Below are 25,247 nucleotides of genomic sequence, written 5' to 3'. Positions count from 1 at the left end.
TTAACCACTTATTTCAACCATGAATTGTTGTCATTCTCTTAAAATGTGCTTTAGTGTGGCAAATAATAAAACCGACAAATATTCCATGTGGTCTTACTATTAATAAGACGCATAATAGAAGCTCTATCTATAATAATTACAGAAACAGAGCATGTTTAAAATGGGTTAGATGGAGTATTGCACACCTCAGACTTCTGTGACATGTCAGCCCTTGAGTAAAAGTAGTACATACTTTTAAAAAGAGTACTTATTATGAAAATAATATACTTTAAAAGAATATACAGTCCTGGTCAGAATTATTGGCACCCTTTGTAAATATGGCACCCTGTGAAAATAAATCTGCTTCCCAGATCCATGTTGATACACTCTCCCCTTCAGATTCCCAGATCCATGTTGATACACTCTCCCCTTCAGATTCCCAGATCCATGTTGATACACTCTCCTCTTCAGATTCCCAGATCCATGTTGATACACTCTCCTCTTCAGATTCCCAGATCCATGTTGATACGCTCTCCTCTTCAGATTCCCAGATCCATGTTGATACACTCTCCCCTTCAGATTCCCAGATCCATGTTGATACACTCTCCTCTTCAGATTCCCAGATCCATGTTGATACACTCTCCTCTTCAGATTCCCAGATCCATGTTGATACACTCTCCTCTTCAGATTCCCAGATCCACGTTGATACACTCTCCTCTTCAGATTCCCAGATCCATATTGATACGCTCTCCTCTTCAGATTCCCAGATCCATGTTGATACGCTCTCCTCTTCAGATTCCCAGATCCATGTTGATACACTCTCCCCTTCAGATTCCCAGATCCATGTTGATACGCTCTCCTCTTCAGATTCCCAGATCCATGTTATTAACACTCTCCTCTTCAGATTCCCAGATCCATGTTGATACGCTCTCCTCTTCAGATTCCCAGATCCATGTTGATACACTCTCCCCTTCAGATTCCCAGATCCATGTTGAAACACTCTCCTCTTCAGATTCCCAGATCCATGTTGATACGGTCTCCCCTTCAGATTCCCAGATCCATGTTGATACACTCTCCTCTTCAGATTCCCAGATCCATGTTGACACGCTCTCCTCTTCAGATTCCCAGATCCATGTTGATTCGCTCTCCTCTTTAGATTCCCAGATCCATGTTGATACGCTCTCCCCTTCAGATTCCCAGATCCATGTTGATACACTCTCCTCTTCAGATTCCCAGATCCATGTTGATACGCTCTCCTCTTCAGATTCCCAGATCCATGTTGATACGCTCTCCTCTTCAGATTCCCAGATCCATGTTGATACACTCCCCTCTTCAGATTCCCAGATCCATGTTGATACGCTCTCCTCTTCAGATTCCCAGATCCATGTTGATACACTCTCCTCTTCAGATTCCCAGATCCATGTTGATACACTCTCCTCTTCAGATTCCCAGATCCATGTTGATACACTCCCCTCTTCAGATTCCCAGATCCATATTGATACGCTCTCCTCTTCAGATTCCCAGATCCATGTTGATACACTCCCCTCTTCAGATTCCCAGATCCATGTTGATACGCTCTCCTCTTCAGATTCCCAGATCCATGTTGATACACTCTCCCCTCTTCAGATTCCCAGATCCATATTGATACGCTCTCCTCTTCAGATTCCCAGATCCATGTTGATACACTCTCCTCTTCAGATTCCCAGATCCATGTTGATACGCTCTCCTCTTCAGATTCCCAGATCCATGTTGATACACTCTCCTCTTCAGATTCCCAGATCCATGTTGATACGCTCTCCTCTTCAGATTCCCAGATCCATGTTGATACGCTCTCCTCTTCAGATTCCCAGATCCATGTTGATACACTCTCCTCTTCAGATTCCCAGATCCATGTTGATACACTCTCCCCTCTTCAGATTCCCAGATCCATGTTGATACACTCTCCCCTTCAGATTCCCAGATCCATGTTGATACACTCTCCTCTTCAGATTCCCAGATCCATGTTGATACACTCTCCCCTCTTCAGATTCCCAGATCCATGTTGATACACTCTCCTCTTCAGATTCCCAGATCCATGTTGATACGCTCTCCCCTTCAGATTCCCAGATCCATGTTGATACACTCTCCTCTTCAGATTCCCAGATCCATGTTGATACACTCTCCCCTCTTCAGATTCCCAGATCCATGTTGATACACTCTCCCCTTCAGATTCCCAGATCCATGTTGATACACTCTCCTCTTCAGATTCCCAGATCCATGTTGATACACTCTCCCCTCTTCAGATTCCCAGATCCATGTTGATACGCTCTCCTCTTCAGATTCCCAGATCCATGTTGATACGCTCTCCTCTTCAGATTCCCAGATCCATGTTGATACGCTCTCCTCTTCAGATTCCCAGATCCATGTTGATACACTCTCCTCTTCAGATTCCCAGATCCATGTTGATACACTCTCCCCTTCAGATTCCCAGATCCATGTTGATACACTCTCCCCTTCAGATTCCCAGATCCATGTTGATACACTCTCCTCTTCAGATTCCCAGATCCATGTTGATACACTCTCCCCTCTTCAGATTCCCAGATCCATATTGATACACTCTCCCCTTCAGATTCCCAGATCCATATTGATACACTCTCCCCTTCAGATTCCCAGATCCATGTTGATACACTCTCCTCTTCAGATTCCCAGATCCATGTTGATACACTCTCCCCTCTTCAGATTCCCAGATCCATGTTGATACACTCTCCCCTTCAGATTCCCAGATCCATGTTGATACACTCTCCTCTTCAGATTCCCAGATCCATGTTGATACACTCTCCCCTCTTCAGATTCCCAGATCCATGTTGATACACTCTCCCCTTCAGATTCCCAGATCCATGTTGATACACTCTCCTCTTCAGATTCCCAGATCCATGTTGATACACTCTCCTCTTCAGATTCCCAGATCCATGTTGATACACTCTCCTCTTCAGATTCCCAGATCCATGTTGATACACTCTCCTCTTCAGATTCCCAGATCCATGTTGATACGCTCTCCTCTTCAGATTCCCAGATCCATGTTGATACGCTCTCCTCTTCAGATTCCCAGATCCATGTTGATTCGCTCTCCTCTTCAGATTCCCAGATCCATGTTGATTCGCTCTCCCCTTCAGATTCCCAGATCCATGTTGATTCGCTCTCCTCTTCAGATTCCCAGATCCATGTTGATTCGCTCTCCTCTTCAGATTCCCAGATCCATATTGACACGCTCTCCTCTTCAGATTCCCAGATCCATGTTGATACGCTCTCCTCTTCAGATTCCCAGATCCATGTTGATACGCTCTCCTCTTCAGATTCCCAGATCCATGTTGATACGCTCTCCTCTTCAGATTCCCAGATCCATGTTGATACACTCTCCTCTTCAGATTCCCAGATCCATGTTGATACACTCTCCCCTCTTCAGATTCCCAGATCCATGTTGATACACTCTCCCCTCTTCAGATTCCCAGATCCATATTGACACGCTCTCCTCTTCAGAGTTCTGAATGGTTTAGGTCAGGGGACTGGGATGGCCATGGCAGAAGTTTCATTTTGTGCTTCATTTTGCTTCATGGCATTTGATAGAAACCATGATGCCATGTAGGGATGTAACGGTATGAAAATTTCATATCACGATTATAGTAACCAAAATTATCGCGATTATTAATGTTATCATGGTTTTGGTAAAATGAGATGAAAATGTTCAAAAAGAACTGATAGGCACACTGAAAACATTTCAACAAGTTTTATATTTGGAAATTAACAAACAACAAATGAGTTTTTTTGGATGATGAATCTCCCGAGCGCTGTCACTGCCTTTCGCCATGTCTTCTCGTACAAAGAAACAAACAAACAACGTTGCACTGCGACTGCGCCAGACTGATGCTGCCTGGACAGGATTTACCACGAGAGCTTTCAAAATCGTGATAATCGAACCCGGTTTTCGTGATAATTACATTTTAAACGATAATACTTACCGTGAGGACATTTTATCGTGGTTTATCGTTAAACCGGAAATCGTTACATCCCTAATGCCATGTATGTGAAAAGATGTCCAGGACCTCCAGCAGAAAAACAGCCCCACAACATTAAAGATCCAGCAGTATATTTTACCGTACTCATGGGGTACTTTTTTATCCCTGTGTTATCCCAAAAAGCTCTTTTTTGTTGTTTTTTGTTTAATCTGACCACAGAACTCAGTCCCATTTGAAGTTCCAGTCGTGTCTGACAACTGAAACCGCTGGAGTTTGTTTTTGGATGAGCGAGGAGGATTTTTCTTAAAACCCTCCCAGACAACATGTGGTGATGTTGGTGCTGTTTGTACTATTTTCTGCAATTCTCCAGCTATGATCCTTGGAGAGTCTTTGGCCACTCGAACTCTCCTCCTCACCGTGCATTAAGACAATCAAGACACGCATCCTCTTCCAGGCAGATTCGTAACATCTTCTCAATCGTTTCCCTGATGGTGGAAATGGACATTTTCAATGCTTTAGCTATTTTCTTACAACCACTTTCTATTTTGTGAAGCTCAACAATCTTTTGCTGCACATCAGAACTATATTATTAGTTTTTTCTCATTATGATGGATGATTAAGGGAATTCGGCCTTTGTGTTTCCTCATATTTATACTCTTGTGAAACAAGAACTCATGGCTGGTACTTCATGATTACTAGTCACCCTGGTGTGCTGAAAATTGTAAATATAAAGGAAGATATATTTTACTCATAAAAATTTCTAGGGGCACCAATAATTGTGGCCAACGTGTAAAACATTTATTTCATAATGTGATTTTTTTTTTTTTTGTGAATTCAAACGCTTTCTCACTTGATCTCCTGGCGCTGTGTAGTATCGGTGTCACATGATCGAACTCGTGCCGCGCTGTCTAATATTGGTCCGAGCTAATAATCTCTCAGCGCAGCTCAAACGAGAAGGTTTTGTTCTGCTTTCGTTTAGTTTGTCGGTTTTTCATATGCAACGAAAGCTCTTATCAGTTGGGCAACATGGTGATGGCACCAGTGCGACCTCCAACAAAATTAACTCGCACCGAGAAGAAAAAAGGTCGCAAAATGCAACCATTTGCTCGCAGTCTGGAGCCTTGCATTTCATAATTACTTCTGTTGTCTTTGAAATATGGTTAAACTGTACTGCTGAATGTACTGACAAGCATTTATGGTAGACATCAACATACTTTAACGTCATTTCTATTAAAACTTGTATGTCATCTATTAAAACATATGAAGTTGCGGTTTAGTACTTTGAAAATATATTACATTTAAATGCTATTTGAAGTAACACTACAGTTAAAATTCTGTTAAATCTACTTTACATGTGACTTAATATGTTAGTCAACACATCAAAATAAGTCTGCATGACAAAGTATTATTGATCTAAACGATGATTTAAAATAAATCTTTTAATTTGACCTTACAAAGTGCACTTTTTAAAAGTGTGCTTAACTGTGTTGAGAAACAGGCATGAACGTGTACACTTTAAAGTACACTTAATTGGCCTTCTATTTTATTAATATTGTATTATCTTCAAGTAAGTTTAAAAAAAAATATGCAGTATACTTCTAATATTTGAAGTACACAAGTGCACATTCAGTACAATTAAGTGCACTTCTTTTTCACATTGAATGTCAACCGCCCTATTGCGTCGGTGTTTATTATCTATATTTTCTTCCGTTGTTTTTGTCTTAAACTGTTGATCTGCTCTGGACTGCAGGCAAACGCTAATCTGGTGAAGGAGGTGGACATTGAGAAGGTGATGTCATTCGATCACCCCTACATTAATGCCATAAAGATGCTCTGGACAGATCCAGGCATTCAAGAGGCCTACGACAGACGCCGGGAGTACCAGCTGTCAGACTCCACGAAATAGTGAGTATATCTGTCATCATCTATGTATTGAATACAATATGATTATTCATAATCATGTTTGTGTTTAAACCGTGTCAAATCCCCTAACAATTAAAGGGGTGGTTCAGAATTTTGGACATCGGGCCTCATTTCCAAGTGAGCCTTAGTGTTATTTATCAGTGGAGACAGTTTTCAAAATTTTCATCCAGTCGTTCCAGTTGCATAGTTCGCCGGTGCTAGGCTAGCACGAGTCAATGGTAACTGCTAGCCTGCCATTAAAAACAGTTTTACCCACTCCACAGTACACCAAAAGCAGATCAATTATAACGCCAGACTATCGATGTAAATGTCTGTTGAGAGAATAATGTTAGAAATCAAACTACCCTTTCATCGCATTGCAATAGTTATCCATTGTTCCCTGTATTTATTAGCGCAGTCTACAGCAGCGGCGGAGTGATATGTAGTTACCTAGGCAACCGAGAGAGGTAGTGAGAGAGAGAGGTAGAGAGAGGTAGTGAGAGAGAGAGAGAGAGAGAGAGAGGTAGTGAGAGGTAGAGAGAGGTAGAGAGAGGTAGTGAGAGAGAGAGAGGTAGAGAGAGAGAGAGAGAGAGGTAGTGAGAGAGAGAGAGGTAGAGAGAGGTAGTGAGAGAGAGAGGTAGAGAGAGGTAGTGAGAGAGAGAGGTAGAGAGAGAGAGAGAGGTAGAGAGAGAGAGAGAGAGAGGTAGAGAGAGGTAGTGAGAGAGAGAGGTAGAGAGAGGTAGTGAGAGAGAGAGGTAGAGAGAGAGAGAGAGGTAGAGAGAGAGAGAGAGAGAGGTAGTGAGAGAGAGAGAGGTAGAGAGAGGTAGTGAGAGAGAGAGGTAGAGAGAGGTAGTGAGAGAGAGAGGTAGAGAGAGGTAGTGAGAGAGAGAGGTAGAGAGAGGTAGTGAGAGAGGTAGAGAGAGGTAGAGAGAGAGAGAGAGAGAGAGAGAGAGAGAGAGAGAGAGAGAGAGAGAGAGAGAGAGAGAGAGAGAGAGGTAGAGAGAGGTAGTGAGAGAGAGAGAGAGAGAGAGAGAGAGAGAGAGAGAGGTAGTGAGAGGTAGTGAGAGAGAGAGGTAGAGAGAGGTAGTGAGAGAGAGAGGTAGAGAGAGGTAGTGAGAGAGAGAGGTAGAGAGAGGTAGTGAGAGAGAGAGGTAGAGAGAGGTAGTGAGAGAGAGAGGTAGAGAGAGGTAGTGAGAGGTAGTGAGAGAGGTAGAGAGAGGTAGAGAGAGGTAGAGAGAGAGAGAGAGAGAGAGAGAGAGAGAGAGAGAGAGAGAGAGAGAGAGAGGTAGAGAGAGGTAGAGAGAGGTAGTGAGAGAGAGAGAGAGAGAGAGAGAGAGAGAGAGAGAGAGGTAGTGAGAGGTAGTGAGAGAGAGAGGTAGAGAGAGGTAGTGAGAGAGAGAGAGGTAGAGAGAGGTAGTGAGAGGTAGTGAGAGAGAGAGAGAGAGAGAGAGAGAGAGAGAGAGAGAGAGAGAGAGAGAGAGAGAGAGAGAGAGGTAGTGAGAGGTAGTGAGAGAGAGAGGTAGAGAGAGGTAGTGAGAGAGAGAGGTAGAGAGAGAGAGAGAGAGAGAGAGAGAGAGAGAGAGAGAGAGAGAGAGAGGTAGAGAGAGGTAGAGAGAGGTAGTGAGAGAGAGAGAGAGAGAGAGAGAGAGAGAGAGAGAGAGAGAGAGGTAGTGAGAGGTAGTGAGAGAGAGAGGTAGAGAGAGGTAGTGAGAGAGAGAGAGGTAGAGAGAGGTAGTGAGAGGTAGTGAGAGAGAGAGAGAGAGAGAGAGAGAGAGAGAGAGAGAGAGAGAGAGAGAGAGAGGTAGTGAGAGGTAGTGAGAGAGAGAGGTAGAGAGAGGTAGTGAGAGAGAGAGGTAGAGAGAGGTAGTGAGAGAGAGAGAGGTAGTGAGAGAGAGAGAGGTAGTACAGGTAGTCCCGACTGTAGTGCGCTTCGGTTCTGTGTTTACTTTTCGGCGCAGGACTACTAACCGGAGCAAAGTAAAATCCCGCCGCTGCTGAGAAACTAGTTCCTGTAAATGTATTGCAATCATTGAGATGCAAGAGTAGTTTGATTTTTAACATTATTCTCTTAACAGACATTTACATCGATAGTCTGGCGTTATAATTGATCTGCTTTTGGTGTACTGTGGAGTGGGTAAAACTGTTTTTAATGGCAGGCTAGCAGTTACCATTGACTCGTGCTAGCCTAGCTCCGGCGAACTATGCAACTGGAACGACTGGATGAAAATTTTTGAAAACTGTCTCCACTGATAAATAACACACAGGCTCACTTGGAAATGAGGCCCGATGTCCAAAATTCTGAACCACCCCTTTAAATGTATATTGTATCTGTAAAAAAAAAGTCAACATACTTTCTTAATTCCTGGTCATATTGTAAATGATCATTGGTGCATGTTTGTTCATCTGGAAATCTGTCATCATTCAGCTCATGCACTAAATCTTAAATAACTGATAATCTTGAAATGATCACTGAGTCTATGAGAATCTTGTCTGATTCATCAACCGGTCATTCAGACTGATTTTGTGAGCTAAATCAACTGATTCTTTGAAAAGATTTGATTTAAAAGGTCAGTTTGAATTATGCTATTGCTCATAATAATAATATAATAATAATAAACTTTATTTTATATAGCGCCTTTAAAAGTTGTATCTCAAAGCGCTTTATAGAGACGTACAGAAAATATACATTACTAAGTAAATTAAAATGAAAACTAAATAAATAGAGTCATACAATCCAAAATCATTTGAAAGACATGGAGAAGAAAAAAACTCAGAACTCTGATGAATGAGAATGATTTTTAGTAAATAACTCACACAAAGCAATCATGTGACTTCAGAAGATTTACAATACAGCACCTGCGAGTCACATGGATAACTTTATTGGTGCATTTGTGTCCTGTTTAGAGCTTGAAAGCATTCCTATGCATTCCTATTCAATGTAATTGTATGGAAAAATGACCAATACAATTTTGGAAAAAAATTCTCCTCAGTTGTTCCGTGAAAGAATAAAACAACCGAGGAGTAAAAAAATGGATTGCCATTTTTGGGTGAACTATTTCTTTAATGGTAGACAATGTCCAAGATGTTATTAAATCTGGAAAAAGAAGGGGAACAAATCAATTTGTACTTAGAAATAACATGTCTTCCAGCTTGTGCAACCCACACAAATCAATTAATCTCTCATGAACGTGCTTCAGTGTTTCGTGGTCCTTTTTCTGAATGGGTTTGTGTCCGTGTCTCTCTGATGATCTAATTGAACAGTTTGGCGGCAGCCAGTCTTGTCCTATTTCTTTTACTGGCCCAATAAAACATGGAGAAACATGGAGGCAGTGCATATTTCACCACATTAATACACACAAATGTATGAAGCTTGGAGTCGTTGGCATCATGTGAATCACACCCCCTGCTGGTTTGTTGGGGTAATACAGGTCACATCAGTACAGTAGAAATATCGGAGATTTACACTAAATCAAATAACAAAACTAGAAACACACTCGTTTATATAATATTTCAATACATTTCTGATCTTGTTCTGAGTCGTCAACAGTGACAAACTACAGCATTTTACTAAATATTTTGCTACAAAATGCAAAGGAATCAAAATGAATCAGTGGATCTTTTTTTTATTTTTTATGAACCAGTTCACACAAATGAATCAGACCTGTTTTACGAAAGCATTGTTTGATTATTGATTTGATAGTTTCACTAGTTTATTTCTTCAGTTCTGTAGATATAATCTATGATATTTTACAATATACAAAACGGGATGCAGATGGCTACATCTCATTTAAAGTATTTATTTCAGAGATGGTACCATTTGGCCATTTTTTTTCGGAATTAAGCATGCCACATAATGTTTGTTTATTGTTGCATACTGCTTTACATGCTATGCAATATATTCATGCTACATACATCACAGTATACTATTTTGAGAAAAGTAGTGTCAGACAAAAAATAATTATGCAATAATACAAATTTCAAAACCTTGTATGCTATATTGTGACCCTCACTAAATTTGTCACATGAAACTATTAGCAAATGCAAATCAGAAATTATTTATAAAAAATTATGCAATTTTGTGTAAAAATTACTACAATTTATTTCTTTATTATTGTATCATTTTCTTTATTCTAATTCATTCTTTAATCTTATTTTTGCATTACATTAATGGGAAGAATTTTATATGCTGACGTTTTGATAGTGATTGATATTTTTGGTTTTACGGTTTGTTTCTGGAGTCCTAGTTTCAGTTTTCCTTTTTGAATGACGAAAATAGACTATTAATACCTGCCGATATAGACAGATATTCACTGTGCTAGTGAATATCTAGAACACACGTGCTAGTTGACAGTCGCCTTTAGTCCTAACGGTGTGTTCAAGTGCAGCTTTTTGGCCGAGACGGAGCCAACGAGAGGCGACAACACAGTCAACTTTTATCGTCTCTAGTTCTTTGACGTGGGCTTGGTGTGTCCCGGCTTTTGTGCGATTAAAAGAGTAAAAAGAAGGGCTGATAGATTAAATCTCCTACGACAACTTGCAGTGCTACATATAATCAAGCAGACAATGGCGACAAGTAAATGCCTTTAACATTAGCTTTCTGTACGTTTATGTCTTATCACTGCCTGTTTTCCATGTTCGTATATGTAAACTGTGTGTTTACACGGCTTTTTAAAAATGTCGGGTGCCGTTGTTTCGTATGGCATGCGTTCGGCCATTCAATGTACACTTACGTCACTGGTAGTTCCTATAGTGCTGGTTTAGAAGTAGGAGCTAATTTAGTTCCCCATAAACTAAAATCATTCCCAATTCCCGTGAAGCAAACACACCAAAAAAGCAAGTACATCCGCCAATAGTTATAGAACTATGAAAATGTTACTCTGGAGCGAAAGCCCCTATGGTGTTTTTATTCTCTTCATTCTTCATTCAAATCAAATAAGTCAATAAAGAGATTTTCTCTAAAAGAACCTTAGTTTGACCACACACCAAAAAAAAACATTTGTCTTCCCTATTTAGCCGTTGTGTTCTTTAGGTTGTCTCACAAGACAGCATAATAAGCATCCTCTGAGATCTGCTGACTGGGACGTCTGGAAACATCCTTTACCAAACCAGCCGCTTGTGATATAAAGGGGTTAATGATGTTTTTATCTCTCTCCTTCTCTTTCTGCAGCTATCTAACTGATCTGGATCGTATCTCCGAGTCCTCCTACCTTCCCACCCAGCAGGATGTTCTGAGGGTTCGAATCCCGACCACAGGGATTATTGAATACCCGTTCGACCTTCAAAGCATCATTTTCAGGTAGAGGACACAGGGCAATTATTAGTCAGCTTTCGTTTGAAATTTAGGAAATGATTTTTTCTGTCCCACTGAATGTAGGTTAGCATCGAGAATACATCCACCGCTGGAGAGTTATTAATATTTTCCTGAGATGACTTTCTAGTGTGACCTACAAAGATCCAGTCACACCCCACATGAGTCAAAGTCGTCTTGGTTGTATTTTTCAAATGATTTGTTTGTCTTTATTGAGCCATCAAAACCCACAAAACAATTTCCAGTTTAAAGGAAGTCTTTTATGCTCACCAAGCATGCATTTAGTTGGTCAAAAATACAGTAATATTGTGAAATAATATATTAAATTAATTTATATTTGAATATATTGTAAAATGTAGGGCTGTAACGATATGCGATATGAAACCGAAATCACACACTCGGATCCACGAACCGAGTTATCCTTCCCGCCCAGATCCAATGCTACCACATCTATAAATTACTATTAGTATTATTAGAAGTTAACATTATGAAATACGTAGACCTACACCACAAAACTAATTGAGGATAAATTCTTTAAAATTGGGCCGTTCCAGCGTTATGTATGTGAATTTGCACTAAAACATTCTCAGAAAATGCATTTAATACCAATATATTGAAATAAAGGAGTCCAGACATTAGAAAAATATCAGTCTACACATGCGTTTTATATTTAAAATGAGGGAAATACACGTATTTCCCTCATATTAAATATAAAACGCATGTGTAGACTGATATTTTTCTATATATCACGTGACGTGAAATCTTTAACTTTTAGGTGGCAAAATATTTTTTAGTAACTCTGTGAATTACACTGCGCAAACCAAAAGTAATACTACCCACCAGATGAAGAAGGGTTGACTCTCCACAGAACATAAAATATTCCTTTTATTAAATTTTTCGTGTTCGCATTTATGAGGAAAAAACAGTGTTACGGACGTGACAGTTCCCCGTTACGGACGTGAGCGCTCTGAAAGCGGCTCTAAAAGATGCTTTAAAACTTTCACAGAGACATCAAACAGAAAGCACAAAGCCTTTCTTTAAAGTGAATTTCGTTTTGTATTACTTGTATCTTAATTTTAATCAATGTTTCATCAACCAATTGCCTGGATTTAATAAATAAGAAGTAAATATAGCAGACAATAGATAATCACGACACGGAGGACACGCGTGAACTGGAGCTCGTCTCATAAATGAACCGAAACTCAGCGTATAAGCTAGCCTACTTGCCTCACAGACCTGAGAAAGCTTGAAATGTCTACTTTTAAACAGAACAATTCAAAACGAAAGAAAACAGACTGCTCTCTGCTTATGTAATCCGTATTACTGTAATGTAATCCTGCGAAGATCGCGAGTCAGCATCGTCAACTTCATCTTTGCAGCCGACACTGACACAGAAAACACTTGTTTATTAATAAACAATTCAAATGTCTCCTTGCTATATTTGACATATTCATAATCATTACTTTTGCCGGGTCTTTGTGACAGCTTTTATGTGCTTTATTGGCAGCGCCACCCTTACATGTTACATGAAGGCGTCACCACCGCATCAGCACCAAAAACATGGAGATTTTTTTCTAAAAAGGTATCGATTGTATCGAATCGTGGGTCAAAAATCGTGATTCGAACCGAATCGTGGGTTTGGTGAATCGTCACAGCCCTAGTTAAAATGTAATTTATTCCTGTGATCAAAGCAGAATTTTCAGCATCATTACTCCAGTCTTCAGTGTCACATGATCCTTCAGAAATCATTCTAATATGATGATTTGATGCTCAAGAAACATTTATGATTATTATAAATGTTGAAAACAGTTGTACTGATTCATATTTTTGTAGAAACCGTTTTCTACAAAACATTTTTTTTCAGGTTTATTCAAGGAATAGAAAGTTTAAAAGAACAGCATTTAAATCTTTTGAAACATTATAAATGTCTTCACTGTCACTTTTGATTAATTAAATGCTGAATTAAAGTATTAATTTATTTCATAAAAAACATTTGATCTGTAGTGCATGCAGGGGCGTAGCAACGTTTCGCTTTTGAAAGATGAACATTATATTTTAAAGAGGTTTATTTTTCCTGGCCATAGTATGTTGCCAGTTTAAAGGACTCTGCCACCCAGTCGCTGTGGTTAAACGAATGCACAAATGGTAAATTGTAATCCAACCATGGTTAGCACTTAACAACTTCCGCAAATCAAATTTCTAGACAACATCTGAAACTTTGTATCGTAGACTTCTCATGTTATTTCCTCCTTAGGAAGAATCACTTAGTTGTTGTCCTCATTTGTATGTCTCTTTGGATAAAAGCGTCTGCTAAATGAATAAATGCGAATGTAAATTAGTGAGGGCAAACATCATAAATGTAATTAATATTCATGACCCAAGGGTGTGGCCTATTTAGACAAAAAAAACTAGCTCAATAAAACTACAGTTTAAACCAAATTGAGTGTTTTCAAAAGAATGTGAACTAAAATTTAAACGAGAACTCATAAAATTACAATAATTTTTTTTAAGTGTGCATTTTTCAGAACTACAGTAACCTAGATTCATAGTTTTTGCAACAGCATTTTAAACCTAATTATTGAACTTTCATGACAAAATTGCTGTAAGTTTATGGAAAGTGTTCGTATCTGGTGCACCCACACATTTAAAATCTGTCATGTTTATGAAAGACGCTGATGAGATTCACAGCGTGTTTTTGAATCGTTCCTATGTACGTGATATGAAAATTTATCAAAACACACACCAGATTATTTCTGCCCTCTTTGCCATATTGACTCCATAAATGATTACCATCAGCTCTGTGGTTGTTAATCTCTGTAAAACTGTCTTAAACCCACACGCACCTCGTGTTGAGCTTCCCGGAAGAGAAAAAAAAACGAGTGCGCACGGCCATCTCTCTATCTTTCTCTCTCTCTCTGACTGTCCTCATGCCAAAGTTCGCTAAGTGCGGAGTGAATGTGGAGACTCGTCCTACATTAAAGAGCGTGTGTATGTTCAGAAGTAGGTCACCGAGCCCCTGGCTGAAGGAAATGAGGACGCTTCTATCTGAAGGAGCTTTATTTTGGGCAGCCAATCCTAGAGGGCTTCATTTATCAAAGGCCCCTCTGTGAACTGCTGGCTCAGGACTGGAGCTCTGACTCCACTAGGGGGCGCCGCGTAAACCCCGAAATCAGTGCTGGGCTGCACACATTTACCATGTTACTGAAATCTAGGGCTATGGGTATGTTCAGAATAGCATGCTAGCATACTACTTTTATATTTTGTGCATTATGCACAGGCACAATGTTTATCTTTATTGACTAATTAGGTGATTGGACTGATAAATGTTCACATAAAAAGATTTTTATTTGCAAGATGATTCTTGGACTTGCTGGATTTAACATTCACCAAAATAATGGTCAAGTGACAACAATGTAGCATACTACAGTTTGACTTCCTTTTTTTTTTTAAATAGTGCGTTAAAACAGTATATATTGCATGGTATGCATAAGGTAATTTGTTGTTGCATGCATACTGCATACTACAATGTATGCAGTATATGCGTGAATATACTATATAATGTCTACTATTTTTTTTAAAGAGTATGTAAAACTGAAAAATGTGCATTATGCAAGGATAAACAAACAGTACTATGCTATGTTGTAGATGTAGTACATCCAGCTGTCATTTCAGCAACAAAATATACTTATCTTGCTTTTTTAATCCGAAACGTGTTCATTTGCAAATAATAATAAAAAGTCAAGGAGGAGATAAAGGAGTTAGGATGTCACTCTCAGTGAATTCGGCACACTTGAAAGTTGAAACTGTAAATTCAGGTTGAGCGCATTGCATTATGGGATACATATGCAGCGTGTTCTGGTTGTGTGCTGTGCATTTTAGCATGCTGACAAGGTCCTTCCATGCATACAGAAGATTTGCATGCTGTGCACAGTATAATCATGAATTATTAATGCATATAATGTCTGTAACCGATCAATAATGCAAACGCTCGCTCTCTTTGTTTCTCAGGATGGTTGATGTGGGGGGTCAGAGGTCAGAGCGCAGGAAGTGGATCCACTGTTTTGAGAATGTGACATCCATCATGTTTCTGGTGGCTCTGAGCGAGTACGATCAGGTTCTGGTAGAATCGGACAATGAGGTGAGCAGCTCTCAAACCGCCACAGAGCTTTATTTTACTATAGACGTGTTTACCTTTACTTGAGTGTTTTTTTGTTGTTGTTTTTTACTGTGCATTTTTACATATATTATGATCCATTCTTTGTGTCTGTATTCAGAATCGTATGGAGGAGAGCAAGGCTCTGTTCAGGACGATAATCACATATCCATGGTTCCAAAACTCCTCTGTCATCCTCTTCCTCAACAAGAAGGACCTGCTGGAGGAGAAGATCTCTTACTCTCACCTGGTCGACTATTTCCCAGAGTTTGATGGTAGGTCTTCTTCCTGTCATACAGTATTTTTCATGTGGACTGGTTTAATGCAGACAGTACCAATGTATGCATGTGTTTTAGTAGCTTATGATATTATTAGCTTTTCATTGACATGTTTGAAGAGTGTAACAGCAGTAAAAATGCTGTTCAAAATCTCCAAATGAATGTATTAAAGGACAATTCCAGCGAAAAATGAACCTAGGGGTGAATAACACATGGGTACCGAGTCGATCCTTCTCTGGGATGTGTTTTCATGATAATCGAATATACCCAGTTTTAGCTCGAAGAACCACAGATTAGTTTATAACGCTAGTATATAGGGCATAGAGTAAGTACAAATAAAAATCGCTAGTTAATACCACAAACAAGGCTCAAAATAGCCCCACACTAACATACTAGCATAATGAGGAACCCTACATGAACGCCTGAACGCGTTTTTGAACGATAGTTCATGAACTCGTTCATATTTTGGGCGAACGTGAACTGAACGTACTGTATTACTGCCTGATGAACGTTACTATGAACTCGTTCATTCTGGTGTCTGTGAACGCACGCTCTCTCAGTTTAACTTCGTTCAACTGGGTGCCAGATTTCTATAGAGCCTTCCAGACGAAAACCCGGCTAAAACACACGTAAACAGGCCTTAATATGTAGAGGAAAAAACACCCAATCTGGCAACACCAGCCACCAGTGTCACACTCGCACCGCCGCATGCGTCATCAAAACAAAAAGCATTATGTAGTCGACAAAGCAGCGAGGAGGCGTCGTATGATCATTTAAACGAGTTTTATGACAAGGTCGGTGAGGATGAGAAAAATCGTACATTTCTGTGCAAACTTCGCCCGCCGATAAAATAATTGCTGTCTGTGGTTGTACGTATATGGGCTGTGGCAATAAAAAATAAATAAAAATAGCTCGCAGCAACATATGGAAAAAAAAGAACAATGAATTAGTTCATTTTTGGAACTGTGACCTTAGTTCAAAATTTTGAAGTATGAACTATGAACTGAACTAGTTCATTTTAAAATTTGTGAACTGAACTTTGAACTAGTTCATGTAGAAAGTGAACTTTCCCAACACTGCATATATTTTAATAAACCGATATAATTCATGCATTTCCATGTAATTAGATTTCACAAACGTAATTCCGATCGACCAGCTCACTTAGCACGGCGTTCGTGGTTTGACTGGTCGAGTCTGTTTTCCAAGATGGCTCCTGCCTGTATACGCGTAGTGTACTGTCTTTATAAAGTATCTTCTTATTAAACTGTCTGTACACTTACAAAGTTCTCAATGCTTCGGTTTGCATGTAGGGTTCCTCATTATGCTACCGTGTTAGTGTGGGGCTATTTTGAGCCTTGTTAGTGGTATTAACAAGCGATTTCTTTTTACTTATTCTATGCCCTATATACTAGCGTTATAAGCTAAACAGTTTTTAGAGATTAAACCCTTTACATTCGATTATCATTAAAACACATCCCAGAGAACGGTCGACTCGGTACCAATGTGTTATTACTCCATAAGTTCATTTTGCGCCAGAGTTGTCCTTTAACCTTTCAAAACAAATCTGTCATGAGTTCTAAGAGTTAAATGACAGAATGAAGCAGTGTAATCATCAGGACATTTCTTATTTCCAGGCCTATAAAAAGTAATTTAAAGTAATACAATCTTTAAAGGTCATGGAAATATCTATTGTCACCACATTATATAAACTATACAGTAAGATATATTTTTTTATTGATCAAAAGTGACATTAAAACATTTATAATGTTTTAAAACAAAATATTTAAATCAAATGCTGTTTTTTTAAAAACTTTTTATTCATCAAAGAATCCTGAAAAAAAATGTATCACGCTTTCCATGATTGAGTACCGTAATGTAAAAAATCAATGAAATATGTGAATCTATACTACTTACCCCAAAACAGAATGCATACCCCTTGTTATATTGTTTTTTTTAGTTTTTTTTTTACTGTTTTCCCTAATGCTGTAAGACATTTTCTTAAAAAAATTCATCTATAAAAATAATGTCAAAAAAAGAAGTAGCAACTGTTTCAACATTGTCATTAATATTACTAAATGTTTCTTGAGCTGCAAATCATATTAGAATGATTTCTAAAGGAGTAATTCAGCTTTGATCACAGGAATAAATTACATTTCAGAGTAAATTCATATAGAAAACTCTTAATTGTGGAGTAAATAACCAGGAAGGATGAACTCTTCCAGGTCTCCTGAAGTCTTTAACTCCATGTACACATTATTTGTAGGGCCCCAGAGGGACGCCCAGGCCGCACGGGAGTTCATCCTGAAGATGTTTGTGGATCTGAACCCTGACAGCGACAAGATCATCTACTCGCATTTCACCTGCGCCACCGACACGGAGAACATCCGCTTTGTGTTCGCGGCGGTGAAAGACACCATCCTGCAGCTAAACCTGAAGGAGTACAACCTGGTGTGAGACGTGACGAGTCCGACACCGCTCTCACGACTCGGCATAGAACAGGCACCCACAGAGCGTGCGCACACCTACGTCCACAACACACACTCACACACACACACACACACAGGCATCATGTACACCTTCAAAACACGACGTTCTTTTAATTTCTCTTTCCCAGCTTCCAGAGTTTTTCTCTTTCTGTCCAGCGGAATCGTAACAGACGTGTCCTGCTCATCGTTTATTTTTTTATTTGTTTGCCAAAGTCTGTCCGCTCAGCCCCGGCAGCTCTCGTCAAAGGCCTCTTTCCCTTTTATCAAATTTGACCACCGAAACGTGGCTTGGATTTGACAAAGGGCGTTAGACTCCGACTCGCCACTCCCAGCGTTTGCGTATTTCAAGGAAATGTTGGATTGGCGGAGCTACGATGAGAACGATCTGTTATGCGCTGGCCTGAAAACCTGGATGTGATGTTCCTTCCTCTTCCTGTACTATCACTCGCTCCAATCACATCATCTGCTCCGAGTGTTTCTCGGGAATTCTGCCTGGATGAATGGAAAAATGTGGTGTTCACAGCCCTGCAAAAAGACAAATGACAAAAAAAAAAAAATCATAACATATTTACATACTTTGTACATGGACACAAGGACTAGTGCTGTGGTGCCAGAAGTTCCGAAATGGATCCATTGGATCCTTCTAGAATTCCGAGGATTCCGGCGGATTCTAGAAATCCAGTGGGTTCCAGCGGGTTCCACTGATGGTGTGGAGAACCTTTCACTCGCAGAGATGATTCTCTCGACGAGGCTAGTCTTCAACTCGCATCGATGAATGTAAACTTCATGTGAGAGCATCGCAAATGCAAAAAAAAATAAAAAATCAACAAAAAATCCGAAAAAAAAAGAAAAAGATAATGAACGAAAATAGTGTAAGAATGCCTATATAAGCAAAAAGCGCGTGAGGGAGAGATGAAAATAAATAAATCTGTGTATATTGCTGAGATGATCATTTTAAAAACTTTTTAATGATAAGTAACTATAGCTTCTTCTACTGCAACAGAATATAAAGTAAATTATAAGAGCAGTCGAATTAATGATGGGTAAGAGACAGCGTTAAGGATTTTTAAATGTGCGCGAAACAGGATTATACACATACGATAGGTATTGTTCTGCAGATTTCCACATTTAGAGTTGAAAATTATTGCATCGCTTCCTTCCCCCATGGTTGTTATCTTTTATCTTGCTTCCCGGTTTCGTTTTAACTTCGCGATCTAATAAATTAGTGCGCGGTTATCTTTTTTTTATTTTTTCGCTCACGAACAGATACTTTATCAATACAGAATCCGGGCCGTAGACTCGCGAGTATCGTCGTCACCCAGCGGCCCAGATGCACACAATCATTATTTGTTTATGCAGTTTTTTTTTTTATTGTCGTAACATACATTTTTCGCTCAAGAATTTCTAACGAAATTCCGGTGGGAACGTGGGAGGACGAGGGTGGGGGGGGACAGGAAAGCATTTATGCGCTGAACTTAATTGATTGTGTATATTTATATTTGTAAATACGTATACACATTATTGCTTATGTACAAAACGTCTGTGGTACACTATCTTTGGCAAAAAAAAAGGAAAAAAATCACTTTTTCGTGATTGTGTACGGCTCTGTTGGTTCTCTTATGAATTACAATATTATTGATACTGTGATTCTTCGTTTTAATTTTAGATTTTTCTTTTTTTGGTCACTATGAATACGCTAATGATATACACATAGCTGGTAACGTGTGGAGGACGAATGTGGTTTTAAAAATCAACGCGCACGGTTATGATGAGCAATAGTCTGAGAAAACCTCGAGCGTTTGGAAACATCAGAGAGGGATAGCGAAACGGCCTTCTCTACGGTGTGAATGTTATATGAGATATATGAAAAATAAGCAAAAGAAAAGATTAATTAAATAAAGAACATTTTATTTATATAATTTATGGACCAGATCTGAAGTTGTTGATAATTTGAATGCTATTGTTTCCTCTTTCCTGTTTGAAGCACTCCCATGTTATGAGACAGAAATAGGAGACTAGTGTCTGAACTGCTGTATAAACCTCCGTTATGGATAAAAATGATCAGATTTTAATTTTATTTTCTATTTGAATTTTTTTCCCCGAGCACACAATATATTGTACTATAAATATATTTCCCTTACCACACTTTTCACTTTCCTACAGATCTTTTTTTTTTTTTTTTTTTTTTTTTTTAAATGATGTTTAGGTGAAGTGCTTAAAAACAAACATAGGAAATATACCATATGAAAATAGACAGCTTTTTATTTGTGATTGAAGATCTATTTGGTCGACGCTTGCAAGTAGTGACTTTTTCTTTCGATTCTGACTTTATTTGAATTTCTTTCTAAAATTCACAGCTTGTTTCCTTCATTGTGTATGTGATGCACAGATAGAAAAAAAAAAGGTGTTCTATGGTTCTCTTACAGTTGATATTTTATACTGGTGATGTTTCATTCATTTTCATCAAGGGCTACGAAAAACCATGCCAGAAGCACTTGGTCACAGCTCAAAGTGTGATTCGGTACCAAGAGAAACATCTCTTCTGTTGTATGTGATCAGTTTTACACCCATTCCGCCAAATGCTCATGCATTATTCATTATTTTATCACTTTTGAGTTCATCACTTACCACGGTCATACTAGAGAAGCATTCCCAAACGCTTTCTTGATGGATATAAAACCTGATGTGATACTTGTAAACTCAACCCATGTGATTCAGTGTTTAAGTGGGGTTTGGAAATGTCACACCATTTTGTAAATCCTGCATTTGTTGTTGTAGTAAGTTAGATTTGAAGACACTGAAGCATATCATGGCCATTGAGCACTCAATCATCTAAAATACCACGTCTTACTCTAAAGTGTTCAAATGGATCGCGACAGTCGTCACGCCGCAACAGCTTGAGGCTGTCTACACTAGACGCGACAAAGCGACCGTTGCAAACCCATTTGTTCTTCGTGTCAGAAGTTGCGCAAGCGCTTGAACTATGTCTGTAACAAAGTTTGTGATAAGGAAACTGTTTAATGACACAATAAACAAACAACAAAGAGAAAGTAAAGCGGCAGCCCCTCATGGACGACTGCCGCATATAAACATAATAAAACACAAGATAAATAGTCCAGGCCTGGTCCTCTGTCATCCTTCCGGAGCTTCTCCGTGAGACTCGAGACCGGTGTGGCGAACAGGTGACGTTCATTAGCCCTCGCTCCGTTCCCACAGCTCTCGGCCCCGCCCTGCTTGCCACAACGTCAGAAATAAAAGGGGGCATCAGTTTGCGGTCGCTCCGCATCCAGTGTAGACAGCATCACTTTTTATAATGGGCTCTTTTTGGTTTCGCATCTGGTGTTAGTTCACTGCGACTGTCGGAATGATGGCTCTGCTCACTATGAGAATGTGTTGCTTTGTTGTATCTGCGGTTCGAAGGCCTTCGATTGTAAGAAGGGCGCGTTATTCGGCATAGCTTTGATTAGTTCTTCATGCACTTTTTTTTTTTTTTTTTTTTTTTTGGTGCCTCAAGGCAAATGCCTAGAAACGCTTCGAGCCGCAGCGCGACCGTTTGAGCTACACATATCTATAAATCTGCCAGTTTTGACGTTCCCTCAAGAACCTCTACCTCTGTGAACCGTGTGATGTTTTTTGGGCATTTTAGGATTGCTAGTTACGTGACAAGCACACTTCTTTTGTCAGTAGGGCACAGTCGATGAGGTTTGGAGGCAAAACTTTGTTCGTTTATGACCTGCATGTATTTTGTATGCTTTGTACATTGAACACAGCAGTAAATCAAAACCTTCCTCAGGTCAAATATTCTTCGTTGGCCAACTTCCTGATTGTCCAGCGAGTGGTAAATTGACAATAGTATCCGTCCCGCTGTTGGCAAGAGAGTTGTTCGCCTGCGGCTTTCCATTTCGGTTCTGAAGTGGACAGGTGAATAAACATATCAGTAATGAAGGCTTTGGCTGTTTTCAAAGGCATCTGGGCAACAATACTGTACACAAATACAGAAACGCAGATGCTTGACCAATGCATTGCAAACATGCATTGCTCTGGAAGTAGCAACACTCAGTACTCAAGAGGGCACTAGAGTTTCCTTCAAATGTCTGTGCCATTAAACCAGATGTTATTATTCCTGTAAAGGAAATTTGGCTGTAGAAGTTTTGTAGATTGTTCGAACCAAATTCTCAGTATTCGCTTCATTTCAGAGACTCAAAAATGAATCTTCCGCATTCCTGTAAGAGCTTTCTCTAGTGTGTATGCACCTAAAGATGAATCCATGATGGTTGCAATTTGATTGAATGATTCATTGTGAGGGAATGAACATATGAATCTTTTCGGATGCTCCATTTGTTGACATTGAGACAGTACAGTTACGTTATTTCCATGTTTACTGGTACGGTTAGATGCATCTGTGTGATGGATGGTCAAATGGTTGAAGGTCTGACACATTCAAATTTGATTTCATCCCCTGTTCTTTTATTGTAATACATTACCTGAAGGCTGTTATGTCCAGGACCACTTTAATATTTTCTCTTTTTTTTATTATTATGACAGGACGATCATGTACATTTTATTTGGGTTTTCTCTCTCATTGGTTCTCTGCTTCTTTTTGCCCTTTTATTTTGTAATTATACCAAATGTAAATGTTGTATAATATTGTGCGTGCCAATCCCCTTCTCTGAGACTGACTCGTAACAAGTGCCAATTGTTGTCCAAATCACATGCGGACCGTGAAATTAGACGCGGTCTCCTTTTAAAATTGAGTAAAACACTAAATAAGAGAGTAAAAGGATTTACTTTGTATTTAAGTTAGAAGATAAACTGCTGTTTTTCTCTTTTCTTTTTTCTTTTTTTTTAAGGAATTGTAATTATTAAAGCATGTGCTCTTTGTCCAGGTGGGAGTTTTGGGCTCAGACAAACATCGAAATCCTCGAGACGAGGAAACATAGTGGAAATTTATTTTACCACATTCTCGCCATATTTTTATTTTTTTGTTGTTTTTATTTGTATTTGTTTCATTTCAACCACTGTTGCCTGAACCTCATTCAAACATGGAAATGATTTTCATAACCGCCTTCTAAAAAAAGAAAAATTATAAAGTATCTGTTTTAAATTTAAATAAATTTGTTCCTATACTTGCTGACTGTCTTGTAACTTGTTTTCTTTGCAGTGCCTGCAATGTTGAAGTGTTAAAAATCTGCACATTGGTTCAAAATGTTTGAAGTGGAAGTATTTTTGTTTTTGTTTTATCTACATTATAAATTCAGCACAGAAGTCTATTATGGCCTTTATTTTAAATTATTTGCCAAATATGGTTGTGTTTTTTGTCCAGAAGGGGCACACGGAAAAATTCCCTACCAGCTAAATACAACTTAAATCTATAAAACATATAAACTTAAACTTATAAACATATATAAACGTTCATCAACTCACTCATTAGTTGTGGTAAACTGTAACTCAAGCATGTTCACTTGACGTGTGAGAACCAATGAGGTTCATTCTCGTGTTACGCAGCACGTTTGAGCTTCAGCAAGAGCCAATGAGGTTCATTCTTGTGTTACGCAGCACGTTTGAGCTTCAGCAAGAGCCAATGAGGTTCATTCTTGTGTTACGCAGCATGATTGAGCTTCAGCAAGAGGTTTGTTCTCGTGCATCAAGCAGGTTCGGTTGAGCTTCTGTTTATATTCACTGTTTTATTTCAATTTATAAATAAAAGTCTAAATTCAATCTATTCATCATATAAAGCGATCGCGTCTCTTCAGAAAATTTGAACTGAACCGCTCAATTCATATGGATTAGTTTTACGATCTCTTTATGAACTTTTTGAAGCATCAAAGTGGTAGTTGCGTATATTAGGGACAGAAATCTCTCAGATTTCATTAAAAAGATCTTAATTTGTGTTCCAAAGATGTTCTGAAGATGAACGAAAGTCTTACGGTTTTAGAACGGCTTGAGGGTGAGTAAAATTGATGACAGAATTTTCATTTTTGGGTGAACTATCCCTTTAAGAACACCTTATAGGGGGAATTACATGCATTTACAAGTGTTTCAGTAGTGTAATTCGTTATTTATAATGTTGTTTTTAATTGCTTGTTTTTAAAAGTTGTTTAATATGCATTAGGTAGTGTTTGTAGAAATGCTGAAAATAAACCCAATGGCGAAAATGTGTAATGTCTATGTAACCCCATGATACCAAGCCAAAAATGCATTATATATATATATATATATATATATATATATATATATATATATATATATATATATATATATATATATATATACATATATATACTATAATCCTGTGATTTATAATATAATATGCAAATAACAAAATTATGATATATATATATATATATTTGAGTATTATATGATATAATATTAGCTATATTATATTATACATCACATGATGACGTCTTTAATACTCCAGGAATATGTCTGGCCCTAGTGCTATTAATAAATAACATGTTCACTACAGTGGAAATGGTCCCATGGGTGCAGTTGCCTGTATTACAGGTTGGAGTCGCTGTGCATTGACCGGGAACAAAAGCAGCGAAATTCCAAGACCTTCCACCCGACAGACACTTCCGGTGTTACTGTTATTTCATCCATTTGACATCTTAAAATGGGCCTACTGAGCGCCACCTTAAATCCCGCATGCGAACGCACCAAGGTACAAATCCTACTACGATAAAGGCTTATCTTATGAATATTAATGACGCAACATGACGTGCGCCTGGTAGGCCTGTCGGATTGGCTGGAAAGCGAACGCTTGAATTTATTATTTAAATTTGAATAGTGCCCAACAGTTCTCGTTATAAAATTTGCTCTAGATATAGAGAAAAGTCCTCATGACAACTAATGATTACAAACGGAATCTTCCGAAGCACATTTTATTACATATACAGTTACTGTAAAACCCCACGTCACTGCATACTTGCATTTTTGTGACAAAAATAAAACAAAGAAGTGCAAAAAAAGAAACTTTTCGCAACACTGGAAGGTTAAATATTAGATTTAGATTTTGTATCGGAGACCCAGCAGCAAGCCAGACCACTCATTGAATATTAATTAGGTGATGTAAACATACGCTCCCGGAAGGTTACCAGGCAACGTGAGCACGGAGCAATTAATATTCATGAGGAAAGCCTTCACCGTAGT

The 25,247-nt window shown here is 38.8% G+C and overlaps 1 protein-coding gene across 1 annotated transcript in view; it reads left to right on the top strand.

Annotated features, from left to right (window-relative positions):
- Nucleotides 1-18,540, top strand: part of gna11b (guanine nucleotide binding protein (G protein), alpha 11b (Gq class)) — a 60,235-nt gene extending 41,695 nt beyond the window's left edge. The window contains exons 3-7 of the mRNA XM_056271647.1: nucleotides 5,722-5,876; nucleotides 11,041-11,169; nucleotides 15,190-15,319; nucleotides 15,456-15,609; nucleotides 17,876-18,540. Coding sequence (XP_056127622.1) covers nucleotides 5,722-5,876; nucleotides 11,041-11,169; nucleotides 15,190-15,319; nucleotides 15,456-15,609; nucleotides 17,876-18,066 — 759 coding nt within the window. The 3' untranslated portion in view covers nucleotides 18,067-18,540. The remainder of the gene's footprint in view (nucleotides 1-5,721; nucleotides 5,877-11,040; nucleotides 11,170-15,189; nucleotides 15,320-15,455; nucleotides 15,610-17,875) is intronic.
- The last annotated feature ends 6,707 nt before the right edge of the window (nucleotides 18,541-25,247 follow it).

Source organism: Rhinichthys klamathensis, unplaced genomic scaffold (assembly GCF_029890125.1).
Source record: "Rhinichthys klamathensis goyatoka isolate OS25496 unplaced genomic scaffold, OSU_Roscu_1.1 h1tg000323l_1, whole genome shotgun sequence".
Lineage (NCBI taxonomy): Eukaryota > Metazoa > Chordata > Actinopteri > Cypriniformes > Leuciscidae > Rhinichthys > Rhinichthys klamathensis.
This window is presented reverse-complemented; position numbering and strand designations above follow the sequence as displayed.